General features: G+C 54.7%; 1 protein-coding gene and 1 long non-coding RNA gene across 2 annotated transcripts; both read right to left on the bottom strand.

Moving 5' to 3' along the window:
- Positions 1-362: 362 nt before the first annotated feature.
- Positions 363-2521, bottom strand: LOC115917048. The gene is made up of 3 exons (XR_004061660.1): positions 2475-2521; positions 605-756; positions 363-498 (listed from the first exon to the last, which is right to left on the bottom strand). It is a non-coding gene; the product is annotated as an uncharacterized LOC115917048 (long non-coding RNA).
- A 526-nt stretch (positions 2522-3047) lies between these two features.
- ASPDH (aspartate dehydrogenase domain containing) lies at positions 3048-11334 on the bottom strand. The gene is made up of 6 exons (XM_030970782.1): positions 11149-11334; positions 8984-9041; positions 7359-7500; positions 6267-6405; positions 3311-3350; positions 3048-3229 (listed from the first exon to the last, which is right to left on the bottom strand). Exons 1-6 carry the CDS (start codon positions 11149-11151, stop codon positions 3048-3050), a joined length of 564 nt encoding a protein of 187 aa, XP_030826642.1. The 5' UTR covers positions 11152-11334.
- Between the last annotated feature and the right edge of the window lie 5181 nt (positions 11335-16515).

Below are 16515 nucleotides of genomic sequence, written 5' to 3'. Positions count from 1 at the left end.
CCGAGCCCTTCCTGACCCCCGAAAGAACCCCCAGGACCCCTCAGCACCCCCCAAAATCCGGCCGGGCCGCCCCCTCCTCACCCCGCGCGTCCTCCGGGGCCATTGCGGCCTCTGCCCCCTCAGGCCCCGCGAACTACAACTCCCGTCGTGCTTTGCGACGCATGACCAATCAGAACGCGGCGCCCTCCTCCCTGTTCAGCGCTTGACCAATCAACGCTTTGACCTTCCTCCCGTGCTGCTTTGCACCGCCGCCTTAACCAATCAGCGGTGAGAACCCTTCCTCCCCGGCCGTTTCTCCACCAATCAGATCGCGCCTCTTCACCGCCGCCATTACAAGAAGGGCGCCACCACCACCAGGCCTTGCCAGGTTTTATTGTCCCCAAATTGTCCCCAGAATGTCCCCAAATCGTCCCCAAATCGTCCCCAAATTGTCCCCCGCGGGTTTTTCCGCCGTTCCTCCTCAGCAGAGCTTGACACAACCGCCGTGTCCGGTGCAGGCTGCGGGGAGGGGACGGAGTGAGCGGGCCTGAGGTGGCACGGGTGACACCGAGCGGTGGCACAGGTGACACTGAGGTGACACTGGGGTGACGCTGAGGTCACACACCCTGCACGCTGCTCCAGAAGCTGTGGCGGGTGGCGCTGCCCGTGACGCGGCCGGGCTCGGCGGGGTTGCGGCGCGTGCTGGTGACGGTCAGGGAGCGGCCGCGCTCGGGGACGGCCGTGACCTCGACATCGATGATGTGACAGTCGGGGACACTGAGGGGACATTGACAGGGACACTGAGGGGACAGTGGGGACACTGAGGGGACAGTGAGGACACTGAGGGGGATGTGTGACAGTCGGGGACACTGAGGGGACATTGGGGACACTGAGGGAGTGGGGACATTGAGGGGACATGGGGACACTGAGGGAGACTTGGGGACATTGGAGGGATGGGGACATTCGGGGACACTGAGGGGACATTGACAGGGACACTGAGGGGACACTGAGGGGACATTGGGGACACTGAGGGGACAGTGGGGACACTGAGGGGACAGTGGGGACACTGGGGGACATTGGGGACACTGAGGGGACATTGGGGACACTGAGGGGACAGTGGGGACACTGAGGGGCAGTGGGGACACTGAGGGGACATTGAGGGTGTGACAGTCGGGGACACTGAGGGGACATTGGGGACCTCGATGATGTGGCAGTTGGGGACATTGAGGGGACATTGGTGACATTGGGGACACTGAGGGTGACACGGACAGCGACACTGAGGGGACATTGGGGACACTGAGGGTGACAACTGGGGACATTGGGGTGGCACTGCAGGGACGCTGAGGGGACAGGGGTGCCACAGGAGGTGCCACACACAGCACAGGTGGCACACAGGTGACACTGGTGGCACAGGAGGTGACACAGGTGACACAAGAGATAATACAGGTGACACAGGAGGTGACACAGGTGACACAGGGGCCACAGGTGACACACAGGAGGTGACACAGGTGACACAGGAGGTGGCACAGGTGACACAGGTGCCACAGGTGACACAGGTGACATACAAGAGATGACACAGGTGACACACAGGTGACACACACAGGTGACACAGGTGCCACACCTGGGGTCGGCCACCAGGCAGGCAGTGACATTGTTGGGCACAAGGGGACACAGAAGGTGGCACAGAAGGTAACACAGGTGACACACAGGAGGTGACACAGGTGGCACACCTGGGTCGGCCACCAGGCACGTACATTGTTTGGGCACAAGGGGACACAGAAGGTGGCACAGAAGGTAACACAGGTGACACACAGGTGACACACACAGGTGACACAGGTGCCACACCTGGGGTCGGCCACCAGGCAGGCAGTGACATTGTTGGGCACAAGGGGACACAGAAGGTGGCACACAGGTGACACAGGTGACACAGGTGACACACAGAGGTGACACAGGTGCCACACCTGGGGTCGGCCACCAGGTGGGCGGTGACGCCGTCGATGCGCCAGGCGGTGACATTGTTGGGGACAAGGGGACACAGGAGGTGACACAGGTGACACACAGGAGGTGACACACAGGTGGCACAGGTGACACAGGTGACACACAGGAGGTGACACAGGTGACACACAGGTGACACACAGGAGGTGGCACAGATGACACACAGGTGACACAGATGACACACAGATGACACGGGAGGTGGCACACAGGTGACACAGGTGACACACAGGAGGTGACACACAGGTGGCACAGGTGACACACAGGTGGCACACAGGTGGCACACAGGTGGCACACAGGTGGCACACAGGTGACACACAGGTGGCACACAGGAGGTGACACACAGGTGGCACAGGTGACACACGGGAGGTGACACAGGTGACACAGGAGGTGACACACAGGTGGCACACAGGTGACACACAGGTGACACACAGGTGGCACAGGTGACACAGGTGACACACAGGTGACACAGGTGACACACACAGGTGACACAGGTGACACACCTGGGGTCGGCCACCAGGCGGGCGGTGACACCGTCGAAGCCCAGGCGGTGACATTGTTGGGGACAAGGGGACACAGGAGGGCACAGGGCACACACAGGCACAGGTGCACAGTGCCACACCTGGGGACACGAGTGAATGTTGGACAGGCGGGTGCACGAGGTAACACAAAGGTAACACAGGTACACACAGGGGTACACAGGACACGGGGGCACAGGTGACACAGGTGGCACAGGTGACACACAGAGGTGACACAGGTGACACAGGAGGTGACACAGGTGACACACAGGTGACACACAGGTGGCACACAGGTGACACACAGGAGGTGACACAGATAACACACAGAGGTGACACAGGTGACACAGGTGACACACAGGAGGTGATACAGGTGGCACACAGGTGACACAGGTGACACACAGAGGTGACACAGGTGACACAGGTGCCACACAGAGGTGACACACAGGTGACACAGGTGACACAGGTGACACACAGGTGGCACACAGGTGGCACACAGAGGTGACACAGGTGCCACACAGAGGTGACACAGGTGCCACACCTGGGGGGGACCACCCGGGGTCACCTCAGGCCCCCGCGCCGCCGCCATGGTGTTGACGTTGTTGGGGACGAGGGACAAGCGCCGGGGGACCCCCCGCACGCCTCCCTTGTCCGCGCCCGGCCCGCGCGCCACCCTGGGGACAGCCAGCCCCAGACCACGAAACTGGCCCGGGGCGGGACTTGGTCATTGTCACCTTCAGCGCCTGCGGGACACAGGGACATTGTCACTGTCACTGTCACTGTCATTGTCACTGCCACCCTTGGGGACAGCCAGCCCTGGGCACGGAAACTGCCGGGGGCCTTGGTCATTGTCACCTTCAGCACCTGCGGGACACAGGGACATTGTCATTGTCAGTGTCAGTGTCACTGTCACCTCTGGGGACAGTCGGGGACATTATCACTGTCACCTCTGGGGACAGAGGACACAGCAAGAGGACACGATCAGGGGACAGCCTCAAGGGACCTGCAGTGTCCCCAGTGTCCCCTCTGCTGTCACCTGCAGTGTCCCCAGTGTCCCCATTGGTGTCACCTGCAGTGTCCCCGTGCGGTCCATCCTGGCCATGTCCCCGTTATCCCCATTGTCCCCATCACCCCCATTATCCCCAATGTCCCCAATGTCCCCAGCAGTGTCTCCAGTGTCACGCAGTTCCCGCTCCATCTTGGCCATGTCGCATTGACAACCAACCAATCCCAATATTACATTGTCCATTCCCCAATGTCCTCAATGTCCCCACTACCCTGATTAACCCCATTGTCCCCAGTGTCCCCAATGTCACCAGCAGTGTCCCCGCGCTGTCCATCCTGGCCATGTCACCATTAACCCCAATGTCCCCAATCCCCTCAGTGTCCCCAGTGTCCCCAATGTCCCCAATGTCCTCAATGTCCCCACTACCCTGATTAACCCCATTGTCCCCAATGTCACCCGCAGTGTCCCTGCACTGTCCATCCTGGCCATGTCCCCATTAACCCCAGTGTCCCCAGTATCCCCATTCACCCCAATGTCCCCATTGTCCCCATTGTCCCCAATGTCCCCTCTGGTGTCACCAGCAGTGTCCCCGCTGTCCATCCTGGCCATGTCCCCATTAACCCCAATGTCCCCAATCCCCTCAGTGTCCCCATTGTCCTCAGTGTCCCCAATCCCCACAATGTCCCCATTAACCCCATTGTCCCCAATGTCCCCTCTGGTGTCACCTGCAGTGTCCCCGCACTGTCCATCCTGGCCATGTCCCCATTCCCCCCAATGTCCCTGTCCCCAATGTCCCCAATCTCCCCAATGTCCCCAATGTCCCAAATCCCCCCAATGTCCCCACTAACCCCAATGTCCCCAGTGTCCCCAGTATCCCAATTCCCCAACCCCAACCCCCAATGTCCCAACCCCCCAAGCCTACCCCAATCAGTGTCCCCAATGTCCAATCCCCCATCCCCCGTGTACTGGGACCCCCAATGTCCCCATTAACCCCAATGTCCCCAATGTCACCTGCAGTGTCCCCGCGCTGTCCATCCTGGCGATGTCCCATCGGGGACACGGGCACCCCGGGGCACATACAGGGGACTGGGGACCACGGCCGCACAGGGGACATGGCGACATGGGGACAAGGGGGCCCCAGCTGGGGACATTGGGGACATTGGGGACATTGGGGGTAATGGGGACATTGGGGACATTGGGGGTAATGGGGACATTGAGGGCAATGGGGACAATGGGGAGATTGGGGACATTGGGGACAATGGGGGGAATGGGGACAATGGGGGGAATGGGGACATTGGAACATTGGGGACATTGGGGACAATGGGGGCATTGAGGGTAATGGGGACATTGGGGACAATGGGGACATTGGGGACATTGAGGGAAATGGGGACATTGGGGGGAATGGGGGGACATTGGGGACATTGGGGACATTGGGGACATTGGGGACAATGGGGGTAATGGGGACAATGGGGGCAATGGGGACATTGGGGACATTGGGGACAATGGAGGTAATGGGGACATTGGGGCCAATGGGGACATTGGGACATTGGGGACATTGGAGGTAATGGGACAGGGGGACCCCAGCTGGGGACATTGGGGACATTGGGGACATTGGGGGTAATGGGGACATTGGGGGTAATGGGGACAATGGGGGAATGGGGACACTGGGGGGAATGGGGACAATGGGGGGATTGGGGACATTGGGGACATTGGGGACAATAGGGGCATTGAGGGTAATGGGGACAATGGGGGGAATGGGGACAATGGGGGGATTGGGGACATTGGGGACATTGGGGACAATAGGGGCATTGAGGGTAATGGGGACAATGGGGGGAATGGGGACATTGGGGGGAATGGGGACACTGTAACATTGGGGGGACATTGGGGGGACATTGGAGGTAATGGGGACAATGGGGACAATGGGGACATTGGAACATTGGGGGGACATTGGGGACATTTGGGACATTGGAGGTAATGGGGACATTGGGGATAATGGGGTCATTGAGGGTAATGGGGGCATTGGGGACATTGGGGACAATGGGGGTAATGGGGACAATGGGGGCAATGAGGACATTGGAACATTGGGGGGACATTGGGGACATTGGGGGCACTGAGGGTAATGGGGACATTGGGGACAATGGGGACATTTGGGTTGGTGACAACATCTGCCAGCGCTGTGGGGGACCTCAGCTGGGGACAGCACAGGGGACATTGGGGACATTGGGGGGATTGGGGACATTGGGGACATCAGGGGCATTGGGGACATTGGGAAGTAATGGGGACATTGGGGGCATTGGGGACAATGGGGGATTGGGGACATTGGAGACATTGGGGGAATGGGGACATTGAGGACAATGGGGACACTGAGGGGAATGGGGACATTGGGATCAGTGGGAACATTGGGGACATTGGGGGGAATGGGGACATTGGGGGGATTGGGGACATTGAGGGCAATGGGGACATCGGGGACAGGACATTGGGGTAAGGGGGGGAATGGGGACATTGGGGACATTGGGGACACATTGTGGGGTTCGGGGACATTGGGGCCGCTGGGGGGAATGGGGACACTGGGGACATTGGTTGATTTGGGGACCCTGGTGACATTGGGGTGGTTTGGGGACATCAGGGACATTTGGGACATTGGGGTAATGGGGGGTTTGGGGACATCAGGGACATTGGTGGGGGGGGGAGAATTGGGGACATTGGGGACATTGGGGTAATGGGGGGGTTGGGGACATCAGGGACATTGGGGGGGGTTTGGGGACACTGGGGACATTGGGGACATTGGGGCCGTTGGGGCCAGGTCCGCCGTGTCCCCGCGGTGTCACCATGAGGTCGGCGTGTGCCAGGATGTCCTCGCCGTGCTCCTGTGTCACACACGGGTGTGCCACCTCCACCACCAGGTCCACCCCCCTGGGGACACCCGTGGGGACATCAGCGGGGACAGTGGGGACGGCAGAGGGATGGGGACATCGGGGACATTGGGGACATTCGGGGACATTAAGGGATTGGGGACATCGGGGGGATTTGGGACATTGGGGACATTGGGGACATCGGGGGGATTGGGAGGACTGGGGACATTGAAGGGCTTGGGGACATCGGGGACATTGAGGACATTGGGGACATTGGGGGGATTTGGGGACATTGGAGGGATTGGGGACATTGGGGACATTTGAGGGTGTTTGGGACATTTGGGGACATGGGGGAATTGGGGACATTTGGGGGATTTGGGGACATCACTGGGGACATTGGGGACATTGGGGACATTGGGGACATTTGGGGGTTTGGGGACATTTGGGGACATTGTGGGGTTTGGGGACATTTGGGGGTTTGGGGACATCGGGGGATTTGGGGGTTTTTGGTATTTTGGGGTTAAATTTGTGGGGTCTGGGGACATTTTGGGGGAATTTGGGATATTTTGGGACATTTTTGGGGTGAATTCGGGGATTGATTTGAGGTGAATTTGTACAGTTTTGGGATGGATTTGGGATATTTAAATTCAGGATATTTTGGGGTGAATTCGGGACATTTTTGGGACATTTTTGGGGTGAATTTGGGATATTTTTGGGGTCAATTTTGGGACTTTTTGGGGTGAATTCCAGACAATTTTGGGACATTTTGGGCGTGAATTGGGGATATTTTTTTGATATTTTTGGGGTGAGTTGGGGACATTTTTGGAACATTTTTGGGGTGAATTTGGGCGGTTTTCCGGTGAATTCCGGGACATTTTTGGGGTGAATTCGGGACATTTTTTGGGACATTTTTTGGGTTAATTCGGGACATTTTTGGGGACATTTTTGGGGTGAATTCGGGACATTTTTGGGGACGTTTTTTGGGTTGAATCGGGGCCATTTCGGGTCCCTCACGTGCTCGGCAGCTCGCTCAGGTCGCGCAGGCGCAGTGCGGGCGGCAGCGCCTCCAGCGCCTCCCAGCGGCGGGCCCAGACAAAGGCGAGGGACAGACCGACGGACGGACCGCGGGACAGCAGCTGCGACACCAGGAACTGCCCTGGGGACACGGGGACAGCAGTGTCACCTCCCCCTGGGACACAGGGACAGACCGACGGACGGACCGCGGGACAGCAGCTGCGACACCAGGAACTGCCCTGGGGACAGCAGTGTCACCTCCCCCCTGTCACCTCCCCCTGTCACCTCCCAGTGTCCCCAATGTCCCCTCTCAGTCCCTCCCAGTTCCCCCCAGTCCATCCCAGTTTGTCCCAGTTCCCTCCCAGTGTCCCCCCTCAATGTCCCCTCAGTGTCCCCAATGTCCCCTCCCAGTTTCCCCGGTGTCCCTTCCCAGTCCCTCCCAGTTCATCCCAGTCCCTCCCAGTGTGTCCCCAGTGTCCCCAAATGTCCCCAGTGTCCCCTCCCAGTTCATCCCAGTCTGTCCCAGTGTCTCAAATGTCCCCAATGTCCCCTCAATGTCCCCTCCCAGTATCCCCAGTTTGTCCCTCCCAGTACTGAGCTCTCCATATCCCAGTATAAACCAGTCCATCCCAGTATAAACCAGTATAACCCAGTACAAACCAGTATAACCCAGTATAAACCAGTGTAAGCCAGTATAACCCAGTATAACCCAGTACATCCCAGTATAAACCAGTATAACCCAGTACAAACCAGTACATCCCAGTATAAACCAGTACCTCCCAGTACATCCCAGTATCCCCCAGTACCAAGGTTTCCGTATCCCAGTACCAACCAGTATAACCAGTATATCCCAGTATATCCCAGTATAACCAGTATCCCCCAGTACCGAGGTTTCCGTATCCCAGTATATCCCAGTACAAACCGGTATAACCCAGTATAAACCAGTACAAACCAGCATAACCCAGTATATCCCAGTATAACCAGTATAACCAATATAAACCAGTATAACCAGTACAAACCAGTATAACCCAGTATCACCCAGTACAAACCAGTCCATCCCAGTATAACCCAGTATATCCCAGTATAACCAGTTTGTCCCAGTCCATCCTGGTATAAACCAGTATCCCCAGTCCATATAACCAGTATAACCCAGTATAACCCAGTATAACCCAGTATAACCCAGTATATCCCAGTACATCCCAGTATAACCCAGTACATCCCAGAATTTCCCAGTACATCCCAGTATAACCCAGTCCATCCCAGTATAACCCAGTATATCCCAGTACATCCCAGTATATCCCAGTCCATCCCAGTATAACCCAGTCCATCCCAGTATAACCCAGTATAACCCAGTATATCCCAATATAACCCAGTACAAACCAGTATAACCCAGTACAAACCAGTATAAACCAGTATAACCAGTACAAACCAGTATAACCCAGTACAAACCAGTATAAACCAGTATAACCAGTATAAACCAGTACAAACCAGTATAACCAGTACAAACCAGTATAACCAGTATAACCAGTATAACCAGTATAACCAGTACAAACCAGTACAAACCAGTACAAACCAGTATAACCAGTACAAACCAGTACAAACCAGTATAACCAGTATCCCCGTACCGAGCTCTCCGTATCCCAGGATCCCCACGCGCCGAGCCCGCGGCTGCTCCTCCATGGCCTGGGGGCCAATTAACGCTAATTAACGCTAATTAACCACCAATTAACGCCCGATCACCCCGCTCAACCCAAATGAACGCTAATTAACCCAAATGAACGCTAATTAACCCCAATAACACTAATTAACCCCCGACCCGTCCTAATTAACCCCAAACCCCCTTAATTAACCCCCAAAGCTTCTAATTAACCCCGAAATTCTCCTAATTAACCCCCACACCCCCTTAATTAACCCCCACATTAACCCCATTAATTAACCCTCAAACCCTGCTAATTAACCCCGAAACTTCCCTAATTAACCCTCAAAGCTCCGTAATTAACCCCAAACCACCCTAATTAACCCCGGACTGCCCTAATTAACACCAAGCCCCCTTTAATTACCCCCTAAAGGCCCCTAATTAGCTCCCAATTTGATGTAATTAATCCCCCTAATTAACGCATAAATTTCCCAAATTAACCCTCAAACCTCCATAATTAAATCCAACCCCCCCTAATTAACCCCTCAAACTCCCCTAATTAAGTCACAACTCCTCTAATTAACCCCAAACCGCCCTAATTAACCCGCACCCCCCTTAATTAACCCCCAAATACCCCTAATTAACCCCTAATTAAGCCCCAAACCCAACTAATTAACCCTCAAACCCCCTAATTAACCCCTCCCCCCTTAATTACCCCATCAATCACCCCCAATCCCCCCCATTTCCCGCCCTAATTAACCCGCACTCACTAATTAGCGGCCGCGCCCCTCCCCCTCCTGCGCCCTTTGCCCCCCCCGCCCCCCCCCCGCGGGGGCACTTCCGGGTGTGGGCGGGGCCTGAGGCCAAGGGGCGGGGCCTAAGGCGTTTGTGGGCGTGGCCTGGAGCACAATGAAGGCGTGGTCTGTGTCCATTTGTGGGCGTGGCCCGGCGGACATTGGGGCGGGGTCTGAGGTCATTTGTGGGCGTGGCCCAGACCCCTTTGAGGGCGGGGCCTGGAGCTCGGGGGCGGGGCCTGGGCCTCTTTGTGGGCGGGGCTTGGAGCCAATTGGGGGTAGGGGGGAACCCCAAATTTGGGCGATTCCATTTTTTGGGGGGGGGTCGCACCCTTGGGACCCCAAATTTTGGGTTGGGAACCCCGAATTTGGGCGATTCCATTTTTTTAGGGGGTTGTGGCGCTCTTGGGACCCCAAGTTTTGGGGAGGGGTCCCCAATTTTTGGGCGATTCCATTTTTTTTGGGTGGGGGGGGTTTGCACCTTTAGGACTCCAAATTTTGGGGAGGGGAAACCTCAAATCTTGGGCGATTCCACTTTTTTTGGAGTTCCATTTTTTGGTGGGGGTCGCACCTTTGGGACCCCAAATTTTGGGGAGGGCGTTCCCAATTTTTGGATGATTCAATTTTTTTGGTGGGGAGGGTCGCGTCCCTGGGACCCCAAATTTGGGGAGGGGTCCTCAATTTTTGGACATTCCATTTTTGGACGGGGGTCGCACCTTTGGGATCCCAAATTTTGGGCAGGGGTCTTCAAATTTTGGGAGGTTCCATTTTTAGGGGGAGTTTGGATCTCTGGGACCTCAAATTTTGGGGGGAGACCCCAAACATTTGGGCGATTCCATTTTTTGGGGGGACGATCCGCACTCCTAAGACCCCAAATTTTTGAGGAGTTCCATTTCTGGGGGTCCCAAATTTTTTTGGGGGGTGGGGGGTTGCGCCCTTGGGACCCCCGAATTTGAAGTGACCCCGTTTTTGAGGTGGGGGTCCCCAATTTATGGGGCATCGCATCCTTGGGACCCCAAATTTTGGGTGGAAGGTCCCTTTTTGGGGGGTGTCCCCAAATTTTGGAAGGCGATTGCGGCCTTGGGACCCCAAATTTTGGTTGGGGGGGACCCCAAATTTTGTCAGCGGTGTCGGTCGCACCCCCGGGTCCCTTTTTTGGGGAGGGGTCCCCAAATTTTGGAGGGGGGGGGGGTTCCATTTTTGGGCTCCTCCCCCTCCCCATTCCCATTTTCCCGGAGGGGGCCGCGATTCCCGCTCCCCGCGCTGTTCCCGTTGCTATGGGAACCGCCCGCTCCCGTTCCCATGGCAACCGCCGTTGCCTCAATCTCCGCCCCTCCCTCCGCGCCGCGGCTCCCGTTACCATAGAAACCACGCTGTTCCCACGGTCGCGCCGCCTCCTTCCGCGCCGCTGTCGTCATGGCAACGCCGCTGTGCTCTCCCCCTCTCCCCCCGCGCTGTTCCCATGGCAACCGCGCGGTTCCCATGGCAACGGGAACAGCGGGGAGAAGCGGCTCCCCCCGGGACCTGGGGGGGTTTTGGGGCATTTTTGAGGCGATTTTGGGGCATTTTGGGAGGGGTTTTTAGGGGATTTTGGGGATATTTGGGGTTTTGGGGAGGATTTGGGAGATTTTTGGCGGTTTAGCGACGGTTTGGAGGCATTTTTGGGGTATTTTTGGGGTATTTTTGGGTGGGTTTAGGGTATTTTTTTAGATTATTCGGGTGGATTTTGGGGGATTTTAGGGGCGATTTTAGGATCTTTTGGGCATTTTTATTGAGTTCTTGGGGTATTTTTAGGATATTTTTGGGCGATTTTGGGGGTTCTTTTGGGGGTGAATTTTGGGGATTTTTCAGGCAGATTCTGGAGGTTTTTAGGGCTTTTTTTGGGGTATTTTTGGGGTAATTCGAGGTGGTTTTGGTGTCAATTTAATGAGTTTTTTGGGGGAATTTTGGGATATTTCAGGTGTGGCTTTTGGGGATTTTTTGGGGTAATTTGGGATTGTTTTGGGGCCTTTTTAAAGGTATTTTTGAGGTGCATTTTGAGGGGAATTTTGGGGTATTTTTGGTGTCATTTTTTGGGGGGAATTTTGGGCATATTTTTATTGTGGGTTTTGGGGTTTTTGGGGTATTTTTGGAGGTGATTTTGGGGAATTTTTGGTGAGATTTTCAGGTACTTTTGAGGCAGGATTTGATGTTGATTTTGGGGTGATTTTGGGATATTTTTGGGTGATTTTTGGGGCATTTTTGGGTGATTTTTGGGGCATTTTTGGGTGATTTTTGGAGCATTTTGGGGTGATTTTTGGGGTATTTTTGAAGTGGCTTTTTGCCGTTTTGGGTGAGGTTTTGGGGTATTATCGGGGTGGTTTTGGGGTCATTTTCGGGTATTTTGGGGGCAGCTTTAGGGTATTTTTGAGGTAGTTTTGGGGTATTTTTGCAGCAGCTTTTCGATGTGGTTTTGGGTGCAGTTTTGGGGTATTTTTGGGGGTTTTTTTGGGGGGTGGTTTTGGGGTGTTTTTAGGGTGTTTGAGGGTATTTTTGGGGTGGTTTTGGGGTATTTTTGGGGTGGTTTGGAGGCATTTCTGGAATGTTCTCGATCACAGCAAGGGACGTCCCGGTCCAGGGTCATTCGCAGCCCAAACCCACCCAAAAAACCCCAAAACCGTGAAAAATCCACCCCAAAACCACCGAAAACCACCGAAAAACACCAAAAACCACCCAAACCAACCCAAACCAACCCAAAATCACCCAAAACCAACCCAAAACCAACCAAACCAACCCAAACCAATCCAAACCAACGCAAAACCACCCAAAACCACCCAAACCAATCCAAACCAATCCAAACCAACCCAAAACCACCAAAAACCACCAAAAACCAACCCAAACCAATCCAAAACCACCCAAAACCACCCAAACCAACCCAAACCAACCCAAACCAACCCAAAACCACCCAAACCAACCCAAAACCACCCAAACCAACCCAAAACCACCCAAACCAACCCAAACCAACGCAAAACCACCCAAAACCACCCAAACCAACCCAAACCAACCCAAAATCACCCAAAACCACCCAAAACCACCCAAACCAACCCAAAACCACCCAAACCAATCCAAAACCAACCCAAAACCAACCCAAAATCGCCCAAACCCATCCTAAACCTCCCCAAACCACCCCAACCGCCCCAAACCCAGCTCAAACCCCCTAAAACCACCTCAAAACCCCTCAAACCCACCCTAAACCTCCCAAACCCACCCCAAATCCCCTAAACCCCCCCAAACCCACCCTAAACCTTCTAAAATCCATCCCAACCCATCCTTAACCACCCCAAACCCCCCAAACTCACCCCAAACCCATCCTAACCCGCTGTAGACCCATCGTAAACCTCCCAAACCCCCCTAAAACCTCCCCAAACCCGCCCCAAACCCCCTAAAACCCATCCTAACCCTCCCAAAACCCCCCCAAACCCACCCCAAATCCCCCAAACCGAGCCCAAACCCCCTAAAACCCATCCTAAACCTCCCAAACCCCCCCAAACCCCCTCAAACCCATCCAAAACCCATCCTAACCCCTAAACCCACCCCAAATTCCTCCAAACCTCCCAAACTGCCCCAAACCCCCTAAACCCATCCCAAACCCACCCAAAGCACCCCCAAACCCACCCCAAAGCCCCCTAAACCCACCCCAAAGCCCCTAAAACCCATCCTAAACCTCCCAAAACCACCCCAAACCCACCCTAAACCCTCCCAAACCCTCACTAAACCCAGCTTAAACCCCCTAAAACCACCTCAAAACCCCTCAACCCCCCCCAAACCCATCCTAACCTGCTGTAAACCCATCCTAAACCTCCCAAACCCACCCCAAACCCCTTAAAACCCACCCCAAACCCCCTCAAACTCCCCTAAACCCTCCCAACCCCCCCAAAACCCAGCTGAACCCCCCTAAAACCACCTCAAAACCCCCCCAAAATAACCCCAAGCACATCCTAAACCACCCCTAACCCATCCTAACCCATCCTAACCCCTAAACCCAGCCTAAACCAATCCCAAACCCACCCCAAATCCCCAAACCCCCTCAAACCCATCCTAAACCTCCCAAACCCACCCCAAACCCCCTCAAACCCCTCCAAACCCACCCCAAATCCCCCAAACCCCCCTGAACCCAGCTCAATCCCCCTAAACCCCCCCAAACCCACCCTAAACCTTCCAAAATCCATCCTAACCCATCCTTAACCACCCCAAACTCCCCCTAAAACCTCCCAAACCCCCTAAACCCAACCCCAAACCCCCCAAAAACCACCCCAAACCCCCCAAACCCCTAAAACCACCCCAAACCCCCAAACCCCCTAAACTCCCCAAACCCACCCCAAACGCCCCCAAACTCACCGCAAACCCGTCCTAAACCACCCCAAACCCATCCTAACCCCTAAACCCACCCCAAACCCACCCTAAAACTCTCAAAGCCCCCCAAATCCCCCCAAACCCACCCAAAACGCCCCTAAATCCCCCCAAACCCACCCCAAACCCCGTAAACCCACCCCAAACCCATTCTACAACTCCCGAACCACCCGAAACGCCCCCAAACCCCCCTCAAACCCACCCCAAAGCGCCCTGAACCCAGCTCAATCCCCCTAAATCTCCCAAACCCCCTAAAACCTCCCCAAAGCCCCTAAACCCACCCTAAGGCTCCCCCCAAACCCCCCTCAAACCCACCCAAACCCCCCCAAAACCCAAACCCCCCCCAAAACCCACCCCAAACCCCCCAAAACCCACCCTAAAAGCCCCTCAAACCCACCCCAAATCCCTCAAACCCCACCCCAAACCCCCCTCACAAACCCAGCCCCCAAAACCCCCCCAAAACCCACCCTAAAGCCCTCAAACCCACCCCTAAACTTCCCCCAAACCCCACCCCCAAATCCCCCCCCCAAAACCCACCCAAACCCCGCAAACCACACCCACCCCAAACCCCCCAAACCGCCCCAACGCCCCCAAACCCACCCCAAACCCCCTAAAACCCACCCTAAAGCCCTCAAACCCACCCTAAACTTCCCAAACCCACCCCAAATCCCCCTCAAACCCACCCCAAACCCCCCTCAAACCCCCCCCAAACCCCTCAAACCCACCCAAACCCCCCCGAACCCCCCAAACCCCCCGAACCCCTCGTACCCGCCGAGCCCGGCCCTGAGCCCGGCTCATGCCCCGCGCCGCCCGCCCCGCGCCCGGCGCCGTTGGAAACACCCGCGGGGTTTTTATTAAAGTAGGAAAGTGGCGCTGCTTCTGCTCCGCGGCCCGTTTAAAAAATCCCCTCCCCCCCCCCCAGGCCCCGCCCCAGCCCCCAGGCCCCGCCCCCCCCCCCAGGCCCCGCCCCCACCCCGGCCCCGCCCCCGCTTCTTGCAATCCCCACCCCCGGGTTTGGGGGGGACCCACCCCCGGTTTTGGGGGGAAATTTGGGGGCGAAATTTGAGGATTTTTGGGTCCGAATTTTGGGATTTTTGGGTTCAATTTCTGGGATTTTTGGGTCTGAATTTTGGGGGGTTTGGGTCCAAATTTTGGGGGTTTTGGATCCAATTTTTGAGATTTTGGGGTCCAAATTTTGGGAATTTTGCGTCCAAATTTTGGGGGTTTTAGGTCCAATTTTTGAGATTTTGGGGTCCAAATTTTGGGGATTTTTGGGTCTAAATTTTGAGATTTTTGGGTCCGAATTTGAGGATTTTTGGGTCCAATTTTTGGGGGTTTTGGATCCAATTTTTGGGTCCGAATTTTGGGTCCAAATTTTGGGAATTTTGGGTCCAATTTTTGGTGGTTTGGGGTCGAAATTTTAGGATTTTTGGGGTCCAAATTTTGGGATTTTTGGGTCCAATTTTTGGGATTTTTGGGTCCGAATTTTGGGAATTTTGCGTCCAATTTTTGGGATTTTTTTTTCCAAATTTTGGGTCCAATTTTTGAGATTTTGGGGTCGAAATTTGGGGAATTTTGGGTCCAATTTTTGGGATTTTGGGGTCCAAATTTTGGGAATTTTGGGTCCGAATTTTGGGGGTTTTGGATCCAATTTTTGGGGTCCAATTTTTGGGATTTTTGGGATCCAATTTTTGGGATTTTTGGGATCCAATTTTTGGGGGTTTGGGGTCAAAATTTGAGGATTTTTGGGGTCCAAATTTTGGGATTTTTGGGTCCAGTTTTTGAGGGTTTTGGATCCAATTTTTCGGGTCCAAATTTTGGGATTATTGGGTCCAATTTTGGGATTTTTGGGTCCGAATTTTGCGTCCAAATTTTGGGGGTTTTGGGTCCAATTTTGGGATTTTTGGAATCCAATTTTGGGTCCAATTTTTGAGATTTTGGGGTCCAATTTTTGGGATTTTTGGGTCCGAATTTTGGGATTTTTGGGTCCAAATATTAGGGGTTTTGGGTCCAATTTTTGAGATTTTTGGGGTCGAATTTTTGGGAATTTTGAGTCCAATTTTTGGGATTTTGGGGTCCAAATTTTGGGAATTTTGGGTCCAAATTTTGGGATTTTTGGGTCCGAATTTTGGGGGTTTTGGATTCAATTTTTGAGTCCAATTTTTGAGATTTTTGGGTCCAATTTCTGGGGGTTTGGGGTCCAAATTTTGGGGGTTTGGGGTCCAAATTTTGGGGGTTTTGGATCCAATGTTTGGGTCCAATTTTTGGGGATTTTGGGTCCAAATTTTGGGATTTTTGGGGTCCAATTTTGGGATTTTTGCATCCGATTTTTGGGGTC

The sequence above is a fragment of the Camarhynchus parvulus genome, unplaced genomic scaffold (assembly GCF_901933205.1).
Source record: "Camarhynchus parvulus unplaced genomic scaffold, STF_HiC, whole genome shotgun sequence".
In the NCBI taxonomy this organism is placed as follows: Eukaryota; Metazoa; Chordata; class Aves; order Passeriformes; family Thraupidae; genus Camarhynchus; species Camarhynchus parvulus.
Note: the sequence above shows the minus strand (reverse complement) of the source record. Positions and strands in the feature narration are given on the sequence as shown.

What these genes read in the sequence shown, in the direction of transcription:
- ASPDH (XM_030970782.1), bottom strand. An exon ending in CCTGGGATACGGAGAGCTCG is followed by an intron (nt 7,501 to 8,983) that starts GTACGGGGATAC and finishes CCGTGTCCCCAG; the next exon opens with GGCAGTTCCTGGTGTCGCAG. An exon ending in ACGGCCCCAATGTCCCCAAT is followed by an intron (nt 3,351 to 6,266) that starts GTCCCCAGTGTC and finishes TGTGTCCCGCAG; the next exon opens with GTGCTGAAGGTGACAATGAC.